General features: G+C 43.3%; 1 protein-coding gene across 1 annotated transcript in view; it reads left to right on the top strand.

The window, feature by feature from the left end:
- NPEPPS (aminopeptidase puromycin sensitive) overlaps positions 1 to 8,715 on the top strand; it is a 39,471-nt gene extending 30,756 nt beyond the window's left edge. The window contains exons 16-23 of the mRNA XM_082494795.1: positions 878 to 1,012; positions 2,449 to 2,668; positions 3,284 to 3,426; positions 4,238 to 4,294; positions 4,785 to 4,892; positions 5,152 to 5,307; positions 5,414 to 5,461; positions 7,306 to 8,715. Of these exons, the coding sequence (XP_082350921.1) occupies positions 878 to 1,012; positions 2,449 to 2,668; positions 3,284 to 3,426; positions 4,238 to 4,294; positions 4,785 to 4,892; positions 5,152 to 5,307; positions 5,414 to 5,461; positions 7,306 to 7,458 (1,020 nt within the window). The 3' untranslated portion in view covers positions 7,459 to 8,715. The remainder of the gene's footprint in view (positions 1 to 877; positions 1,013 to 2,448; positions 2,669 to 3,283; positions 3,427 to 4,237; positions 4,295 to 4,784; positions 4,893 to 5,151; positions 5,308 to 5,413; positions 5,462 to 7,305) is intronic.
- The last annotated feature ends 2,021 nt before the right edge of the window (positions 8,716 to 10,736 follow it).

Genomic DNA, 10,736 nt, shown 5'->3' on the forward strand with positions numbered 1-10,736 from the left:
TAAGCTGGAGCTGTATTGTGAGAGGTGACTCTGAAATAATATTAAAGGTTAGTCTCTCTGAATATTAATCAAATCTAACTAATATGGGCATTCCAGGTGTTCGGTCTGAGTGTTCTCTTGAATCACCATATCTATCTGGGTCCTCCCTGGTAATAAAGAGGGGCATAGAATGAACAATTCTGAAAACGCCTTGTCTAAATGAGGGTAAAGTTTGCTATTTCTGCCTGAGAAGGCAGCAATCCAGCTCGGTCCAAGGTGAATTTGTGGGGCTGCTGGCTACAAAGGCTGTCAGCCTGTGAGGTTTGTAGTCAGTGCCACAGTCCTGAGAACTGGCAAAGTCATAGCAGCAGCAAAGGGGAAGACTTCCTGATGAGCTCAGTAATACTTTTGGTTTCTCTCAGGTACTGTTGTTCAACTAACCACAACATTTGGCCATCTATAAACTGAAATGCTAGTCAGTAGTAGCGTGTAGCTAGTGTAGTTCCTCAAGCTTGCTGCCCACAAAAGTTAAGATTCTAGCACCTGCAGTCTCCTGCATGTTATCATCCCGGTGCACGACTACCCTTAGGACAGTGAGGATTTACCCCCAGAAGAGAAGTGTCTCTTTTCTCCTTGCTCCCAGTTTTAACTCTAGCCTCTGTTGCCTTATGCCAGCTCTCTCTCGTCTTCCATACCTCTTAGTGAGCATTTCATCTTTGAAATCTTTAGTCTTTCTCCCTTACTTATGATCTGTTTTTTCTTTTTATTTAAATGATAGTGACTGACTTCTCTGAGCTGCGATGCTTTGAGAAATTTCTAGTGGTCAAAAAAAAAAAAAAGGCATTTCCTTGTTTGTTCTTTACTTTTAATTTTTTTTAACTCTTCTGGTACTTTTCAGTTAAACCTTGGAACAGTAGGGTTTTACCGTACTCAGTACAGCCCTGACATGCTGGAGAGTTTAATACCGGCGATCAAAGACCTCTCCCTACCCCCTGTGGACAGGCTTGGCCTGCAGAATGATCTTTTCTCTCTGGTAAGCAAGCCTTTGCTATTCTGTCTAATAACGAGAGCTACAGTAACTGCAGAAATCAGTGTCTGAAGAGTCAGTCTCAGTTTCTGGAGGCAAAGTGCCTTTGGGATTACTGCATACATCTAGCTATTAATTAGCTTGACAAGTTCTAACTTGCATTATAAGACTGAAACCCTATGGAAGCACTCTGTAACTCCTGTTGCACTGTTCTCTGTAGGGGTGTATTATACTATATTTTTCTCTTTACAAAATTGTTTTGAGAACTTGCTTTCTTTTAAATTGTCAAAATAAGGATATTATAATGATCCCCTCAATGATTTTATCAAATACTCTCAGCATCGTGTGCTTTATTCAGTTGGGCTTGTTATAAGCGTCCTCCCTGGAGGAGGTGGCTGTTGGGGATTCTTACCGTGTAAAAGCAAGGCATTACGCCCAAAGCAGGTGTTGCTAGCTCTGAACAATTAGTACAATTAGTACTCTGTATTTCAGATTGTACTTTCTTATTCTTGCTAGTCAGCAAGTACGTGGAAACTTTTAAAAATGTGGCTCTGATACCCTGCCTCTCTAGCTTTAAAGCTTGTAACTCTTGTCATGGCTTAGTTGAAGGGGTTTGAAACTGTAGCCCGAGTCATTTCCCAAATATTGCAAGACTATTGGGACAAAAAGAATTGAGCAACTAATACACGTAGGAACATTATGTTAGACTCCTCTTTTGGTTTCAGTTTTAATTGTGTTTTTATCATAGGTGAATGTAGCTTAGATTATTAAAATTGTTCTTCACCTCTTTCCCGGTACTGTGAATTTCTGGTCTCGTTCCAGATTAACAAAAATCTGAGAAATCTGGTTGGGAGATACCTACTGTAGGTATCATCAGCTGAGCTAAGCATAGAAGTGTTTTCATGACGCTGTGAAGCAATTAATATAAAATTTTCCTGGCAGAGGTGGAAAGGCAGTACTTCTTGTACTAATTCACGGGAAACAGGAAGCAAAAATGACTTCTGCAGTTTTGTACTCTCGATTTAATGAAGAGCAAAACTTAAATCTTCACAGTTTTTAGCTAAAATAAGATTTTGGTGGGTGTAGTATCTGGCTGAGAATAACTCTGGGGGTTTGCTTTTGCTTGCCAGCATTGCTGCAGTTTTGTTAAATCAATCTCCTTGTCTGTTTCTTGTTTGCAAAATGTGCTTATAATTATATAGCTGCCTCCTTGTGAAGTGCTTACCTGTGTATAAAAAGCATTGTGTGCAGCGAGCAGACAGCTAAGGCGCTCTGACTAGTGTTAACTCAGTTTGGCAGAACCCCACGACAGAGAAAATAGAGTTTATATGCAGCCTGTGCAAACTGAATGGGGAAGACTGTAAAATAATGATGAGATGAGCGATTAAACATCTTAATTCTGTTTGGAAGTAAGATTAATCTGTGTCTTTTCCCTCTCCCAGGCCCGAGCTGGAATCATTAGCACTGTAGAGGTTCTAAAAGTCATGGAAGCATTTGTGAATGAACCCAATTATACTGTGTGGAGCGACCTCAGCTGTAACCTGGGAATCCTCTCAACTCTCTTGTCCCACACAGACTTCTATGAGGAAATCCAGGTGTTCGTGAAAGATGTCTTTTCACCGATAGGCGAGAGGCTGGGATGGGACCCCAAACCTGGAGAGGGTAGGAAACTTATGCTGTGAAATCTAGTCGTGGTTTTGGAAAACTTGTGTAAATAAGCTGTCGATATTTTGGGAAAGGGGAGAGAAAGGAGGAAGAGGAGTCCGAAGTAGGCATTCAGGGGTATTTTTATACTTAAAAACAGACAGGCAAATACAAAACCCCAAAATAACCATTTATTATCAGGCACAAGTTAAAATGGTAAAACTTTTCCCTACCTGGTCACTGACTGATAAAAATTCTCTGCTTTAGCTTTGCAATTGTTGGAGTGCACGAAGCTTTTAGACTACAAGGATGGAAAGCCATGTACACGCATGCTTACTTGTCCTAGTCAGTCCTGTTGTAGATGCAAATGGTTAATATTAGCTCAGGTTACAGTTGGGTTTGGACTGGAATCATCTTCTCTTGACTCTTGCTGTAAAAAAAAAAAAAAAATCAATGTGTTCTCCAGTTGGCACCAAGGAGAGTGAGGAAAGGCCTAGGTTCTTTAGATACCCTCAAGCATGTGGAAGGATTGTTATACAGCTCTGCCCTCATCACTCTAGGTGAAAGAACACTTAATTGCTGAATTGTGTCTCCAAATAATAATATTTTTTTTTCCTCCTACTCACTCATTAGGTCATCTAGATGCCCTTCTGAGAGGTCTGGTCTTGGGCAAACTAGGAAAAGCTGGACACAAGGCAACATTAGAAGAAGCCAGACGCCGTTTTAAGGACCATGTGGAAGGAAAACATATACTGTCAGCTGATCTGAGGAGTCCTGTAGGTTATTGTAAATGTTGGTTCCCATGAAACTGTCCCCACTCGCTTAGCGCTGTGTGCACTGAACTCTTGTATTTCTAAGAATAGGGAAGCTAGAGAAAACCAGTGTCAAGGTATGAGACCAAAGACCAACTGGTTTTGGCAGAGGTGGTAGGAGCTTTGATAAGTCCAAAGACTTATCCATGATCCCCAAGATCCTGGGGAGCATGGTACAAACATCCCAGTGTTTCTTGAATCAAGCACGCCTCATCTGTCCTGGCCAATACTTAGTCATAATTAATAAGCTCAGCTGTACCCACACTGACTGCCACAGAACAACTTTGGTCTCTAGATTGTGTTGCTTTTGGGGTTTTGAAGACTATTCAGGTGCTGTGCTGAACCTGAGCTGACTTCTACTCATTTACACCCATCCGCGACCAGCCTACATCCTCCAGGCTTCAAAGCGCTGTGGTGAACTGCAGGGATCGTGGAGGAGCTCTGCAGGTGTCAGCTTGGCCCTGCAGAGCACGAAGTCTAACTAGGGATTGAGTTTACGTGAAGTGCTTGCTAGCTAGGTGTTGTGTGGTACAAAGGCTTCGTGTTCTGGTGTTTTGCTGTGGTTGAAATTACCAAAATTATACTGAATTTGAGGAAGAGGTAAAGGAGTTGATGCATCTTTAAGATCCAGTCTTAAAACGTGGAAGGCATCAGTGCAGGTATCTTCCAGATCTGTTCACTTGTCCAAAATCTAACCCAAATATGCAGAAATTGATTGTTGCATTTCTGGAAGTGTGGTTTTTGAAGGACCTTCCTTGTTTATGCTCTGTCTTAGGTATATGTAACTATTTTGAAGCATGGAGATAGTACTACTTTAGACACTATGCTGAAGGTGAGTGCACACTCTGTTGTTAACACTGCCAGCTTATGCAATTAAAAGCTAAATATTCCACTCTACAAGTTCCTCTAAGATGTAGTTTATCTGCAAACAGGCTCGATCCGATGTTTTACAGATGATGTGAACACTAGGGCTTCATTATGGTGTTCCTTGGTCCGTGCGTAGTGTGAAATTGCCACCTAGTGGATTGTTGCATGTCTCATTTTAGGATTATTTTTCATTGCTTGGAGGCACGGTCCTACTTGACCTTATATAAATAGTGGTGAAGATCAGTTTATTACTAATGGTAATTTCTGCTGATTTATGTGTCATGAGGTCCATAATGTGGACAGCTGCAGGATGATTCATGAACAAGTTCAATTTGTCACATATTAGGCTTGAAGACTAATCTAGCAGCTCTAGCGTATCTGGGACGTTCAGCAATGCCAGGTGAGAAGTCAGCGTTTAATACCAGGCTCTAACGTTATTCACTTTGGCTTTGAAGCTTCACAAGCAAGCAGACATGCAGGAGGAGAAGAACCGAATTGAACGAGTTCTTGGAGCCATCTCTCAACCAGAACTGATTCAAAAAGTTCTCACCTTTGCACTTTCAGTAAGTTATTGGAAAAGCTGCCGCTTCCTTACCTCGTGAGAATGACAAGTGCTTGGAGACAGAGCGTAGAGCACTGTGCGCGTATAGTCCGCTAGAGTAGGAGGAATAGTCATCACGATTAAGTCTTTGAGTTGAATCTTAAAGCTTGGGGAGGGGGAGGGGGAGCTATTGTTGACGGATTCAGCATAGAAATGCATAAAGCCAAGATGCTGTAAATGTTGAAACAGTCTTGAACACTTGTCTGCATTTTCATCTTCAGGAAGAGGTACGTCCCCAGGACACGGTATCTGTTATTGGTGGAGTAGCTGGAGGCAGCAAGCAGGGCAGGAAAGCTGCTTGGAAATTTGTAAGGGACAATTGGGAGGAACTTTATAATCGATACCAAGGTGGATTCTTAATATCCAGACTAATAAAGGTATGTGCGGCTGTGAGAAAAGTCCTGTTCACATACATAATCAAAACTACGCTGTTAGATTTGAAATGCTAAATGTTCACCCTCGGTTAATTTCTTTTCCCTTCAGCTAACAGTGGACGGATTTGCAAATGATAAAATGGCCGCAGAAGTTAAGGTAAGAAATTTTAATTAAAGAACTGATTTACTGCATCTGTGACAAACATTGTGTGCTCTGGAACGTAGGCACCTGATGAAAGAGCCATGAGTTTCTGTGTGGTTTTTGTTTTCGAACTGTGGCTCTGCCTCTGACTACTTTGGCTGTCCCTTAATTGCACTGCTTTAGGTTGAGTTATTTTACTGAAGTGTCTTAAATTAGCATTTTCACAAAGCAATGTCCAACTTCTGTTCCATTAGTTTCACTCATTTAAACTTCTATAAAGTCCAGCATGGTTTGTGGCAGTGGTTTTGAGACTTCCAAAAGACAACCTGTAAAGATAATTGTGGCAAAATTCATTGTTGTTACAAATTCCATGGCAAACTGCGGCTTACACCCCCACGTTGTTCCTCCCCAGACTGATGCGGCACGTTTGGGGCTGGCTGCGTTAGCACCCAGGCACTCCCAGGGAAATTTGCGCGGCAGAAATTGGATAAATTCCACACTAGATGTCCAAGTTCTATGCGGTTGTTTGTGCTGTGAACTAAGAGCGAGGCTTTGACACACAGCAGATTAACGTGTTTGCCGAGAACCTGTCTTGAAGATGGTGGCTCCAGGTGATGCGATTTCATTACGGAACTCAGGCATCCCCCCTGACTCGGCAGTGTAGGCACTGGTCGTGGTAGCGTTTGGAGAGTGGGTGTAGGTTTTATTATTTACTCCTTGCCTGCACTTTTACAGGGACTCCTCGGAAGAAATTTAAAAATAACGGCCCTTAATTATCACTTTCCTGTTAGGAAAGTGCTCGGGAGGAATTCTAATTTCAAAGATATGCTGAGCCATGAGCTTTATTTATCTTTTTTTATCATCTAGTGATCTCTTCTTTGAAAAGATTTAGTAGCATAAGTGATTTTACAGACAAATCTTGGACTATAGTTAATTTTTTTTCTTAAAGATCACTTTGCAAAACATCAGAACCATCATCCGTAACTAAATCGTAACTACTTTTCAAGAGGACTTCCTGAGACAGTAGACCCAGCTTTTAGCTGGAGTACCTAACGCGTCTGAGGCTCGATGTCACCTTGTAGCGCACATTAGTATGAGGTGATCTGCCAAACAGTGGGGAAAGCCTGCTGGTACGAAGGTGGGGGGCGACCCCCGGCTCTGCCGGCTTATTCTACCCTTTAACCACTCGTAAAGTGCAAAGTCACGGCAGCCTCTGGTGCGGTTTTTCCGGTGTCAGCAATTTGCAGGGGATCGATATTGTTGATTCTGGAGGAAGAAATGTGAGAGCGTTCAGCAAAACTCTTTGAGCGCTGCTGGTGCTTGGAGGTCGTTATGCAGCTTGGAAGGAGGCCTCGGTAGAGCGCTAAGAAACCCGATACCCAGACAAATGCTTTTGCAAAATGGCCTTAGGCTTCCCTTAGTGTCTTCTTCCAAGTATCCAGAAATACACACTTGATTTGCTGCTGGTTTGTTGCCTCCCAATGAGGGACTGAACTCATCTCTCCAAGTGCCGCTTGCTGTCCCTGGCAGCCAGGACAGGACAGGACAGGACAAGACAGGAGGTGGTGTCTGGGCTGGTTCGTAGAAGTGCTACAGCGGCTTTGCTTTAGCGGAGAAATGGAGGCGTTTTGCTGTCCCCACCCTGTACTTGGGATTACGCCTCTTGCAAACTCAACGAACACCCTGCGAATTTTTCAGTCTGTGATGTTGGTGGGAGCAGACAGCGTGAACCGTAGTCAGACAAGGAGCATCATTCACAGAAGCATTTCTATATAACCTAGGGAATTTGGCGACTTAAAAATATCATTTTGTCTGTGCCTGTTTGTACCCTTACGGACGGTTGTGTGCTTTTTATCCAGGCCTTCTTTGAGAGTCACCCAGCTCCATCGGCAGAACGCACTGTCCAGCAGTGCTGTGAAAATATTCTGCTGAATGCAGCTTGGCTGAAGCGGGACGCCGAGAACATCCACCAATATTTTCTGCAGCGCAAGGCCCCACCAGCCATGGTGTGAATCCCTGCATGCCACCGCTGCAGTCCTGCTGCCTCATCACGGGGAGAGGGAGGAGCTACCCAACAGCTGATTCATATGCCAAGAATTTGGAGTCTTTTTCTCAAGCCAATGGGGATTGGACAATGAATGTAGTTAACTGGTTCCTGCTCACACTCCAGATTTAAATTCTATTAAAATTATCAGCAATTCAGCAAAAAAAAAAAAAGAGAGAGAGAGAGAAAAAAAAATCTGTAAATATGATAGTAATAAAATAGAGCATAACAAAACTGTGAAACTTCCTCAAGCCTTGTCAGTGGTTAAGATATTTAACACCCCCCTCCTGACACTCTTATTGACAGATGTTCTGTTTTTTACACCCTCCCCCAGCCCTCCCCCCCCAAAAAAGGAAACCACCGGTTTCTAGGTCAGTGGAATTTTGTGGAGAGTCTGGGGCAGGAATGGGTTAATGCCTCTGAGCGTTGTGTGGAACAAGTCACTCGGAAAGGCAGGTAGCTGGTATAACATAGAGTCTGTGCATCATTCTAAGCGCAAGGTTTTGGGGAGATGTTCCTGCAACCCCCCCCAATCCAAGGATAGTAGGTTCCCTCCCTTTTGTGTTACCTCTCAGCAAAAAGAAAAATGTTCTGTTGCTCTTTGGTTTTTCTCCTTGGTTCCACTCGCTGATGTCCTTCTTAGAGATAACGGAATTGTAAGGAAACATCTTTCATAGCCACATTAAATAAGAGAAAGATTCATGCAATTTTTTTTTTTCCTTACTAAATTGCACCCTCAAAATGCATGCAAAGGAGGAGATAACTGCTGTGTGACTGGTTCTCCTGGCTGCTGGTAGGGCAGGTCTCTTCTGTTCAAGACACCGTTACTTGTCTAAAAGATCCAGCTTGTTCAATCTCCTCATGGCCGTAGCAACACTAGCTTTTCGTTCCTTTCTGTGACGTTGATGGTAATTTGATTCAGAAGCCTTAAATTAGTGATGACTGGCGTGATGATGAAGTCTAAGCTGTGTGCCATCATTTACTTCACAAAGCAGCGTGGTCTACTAACCAGACACAACACCCTCTAATACAAAGGTTGGAGTTCCATATATTATTTTTTTTTTTCTTTAACAGGAATTCGTATTTGGTGTGGCTTAACTGTATTTCAGAAGGTCATCAGACTAACTGTCAAGACTGCTTCCCTGAAACATTTTTGTGCTATTGTTTAAAAAAAAAAATAAATTTAAAACAGTTGGCGTTAATAAAAATGTCAATGTGAAATTCATGTCCTGATCTTGTGTTCTGTTTGAAGCCTGAAAAGAGTGTTGCTGCTTTCAAAGGATCTAAACCTCTGCGGGAAGAGCGGAGGGCACATGTCGATGGTGTCTTTAACAGCCTTGAGGAAACCCTTCTTCTCAACCTTCTCCTCTTCTATCAGTGCTAGGTCTTAGGGCAGCTGAATGAGCACATACCGTACCGATCGTAAGTAGATCTTGTGTAATCTGAATAAAGACTGTAGTCAAACACTAAAGGACTAACCGGGACAGAATTTGAAAGGGAAAGGAAAAAAAAAAAATTGCGAATAAGTAAATTTCTATTAAACACCCAAAAAGTTGAGGGAGTCTGCGAGAAGGAATGGTACTCTGCAAGTGCTGCTGACGCCAACTGCGATGCGCTGGGACAGGGACACGCACCAGAAACGGGCAAGTTCGTAGCTGGTAGAGGTGCGGTGCTCTTGAACAGTATGGCACGGACTGCTATCCCCAGGGCTTATGTGGCTACTCAGTCAGAAATGAGGCTGAAACGGGAATTCTGTTTGTCCCGAGTCATATCTGTTAACTTGACCGATGCTTTTCCTGCTGTCAGCACTGCAGAGCCAGTGTAATTTCAGAAGAGTAAGCTGGTTTCTCTTCTGCTTCTTGCACATTGACAAAATAACATGCAAAGTTGTGATTCCAGCATGACCGGTGATGTATGAAATGAGAAGTACTGTAGCTGCAAGTTGAGGTGATCTTGTTTTGACTTTAAACAATGCAAATGACATGCAAGCAGTTGAAGGAGAGTGACAAAAATAACAAGCTTGTGGTCAGTGAGCAAACTGAATAGTCTCAGCAGACTGACTAGTCCTAGTCTCTTCTGCTTGCAAAGAAAGTAGATTTTAATTCTTCATGAAAGTAAGTTTGGGATTTGTCCACTTAATATGTGATTATTTTTTTTTTTCCATTGGAGACAAACTGATGCTCAGGAGCGGGTCAGGACAAGAACAGCGAGAGTTCCTGTGGATGGGGAAAGAGATGAAACGGGGCTCAGGTGCCAATTAGGGAGGATATCGCCCGTAAGAATTGAGTGTATTCGCTCGGGCTGCGGAGGGTGCGGTGTCCCAGCACACACCAGGGATACCCGGGAGATACAGAAGGTGGTTTTTAACAAGGACTCCACTGTATCTATTCAGGTTAAACACGTTTGAAGAAATCTCGATATGTTCTTTCTTCCCTCTCGGGGAGTTTCACTGCTTTCTGTGTCAACTCTCAGATAAAGACCTAAACTTTGCAGGTAATAGTGGGGTCCTTTATTCCTCGTACAGGTTTATAATGGAAATAAAAGCAATAGGAGGTTTCCCGGCAGCAGGAGGAGGAGTTTGCCTCCATGTCTCTTCTACCACTGTCAGGCGTAACGAGATAGTGCTGCCTGGAGGAGTCCGGGTGATGGAGCGATGACAAAAATCGGCGTTGAATCTTGCTCACAAAAACGCTGGGGTGAAAATCTCCTTCCATGTGTGGAACAGAAAGGTTTTCTTAACGACGAAACTTACTGCCTGCACCCACTTCTTCGCTGAGAGGGTGGTCGGTCACTGGAACGAGCTCCTGGAGACGTGGCCAGGCCATCAAAGCCTGTCCCAAGGAGCGATGCTCTCGGTCGTACGGTTCAGTGTCGGGCAGTCCTGCCGGGAGCGGGGAGTGGGACTTGACGGTCCTTAGGGGTCCCTTCCAACTTGAGATACTCTCATGTCGGGACACTCTATGATTCGCTGCTCCTTTAACTGACTCTTTTACTGCAGCGCTAGTCCCTGGCTTTAACCTTGGCATTTACAAGTAAGTAACCTGGTCATTTTCCTGTCCGTTCTTTGATTTTTGCCTGTCCTTTTTTTAAAATTGTCTCCCCAATCACCTTTCATTGGTCGTGACTCGGTGCAGCAGCCTTGGCTAGGTGGATCTCCAGTTTGAGGTGTGTCCTTTTTCTCTTCCCCATCAGCTTTAGGTAATTGAATCTGAGTTTTAAGGAAATCTCAACGTTTTTGTTTCTTCG

This window comes from Vanellus vanellus (assembly GCF_965231255.1).
Source record: "Vanellus vanellus genome assembly, chromosome: 24".
Taxonomy (NCBI): Eukaryota; Metazoa; Chordata; class Aves; order Charadriiformes; family Charadriidae; genus Vanellus; species Vanellus vanellus.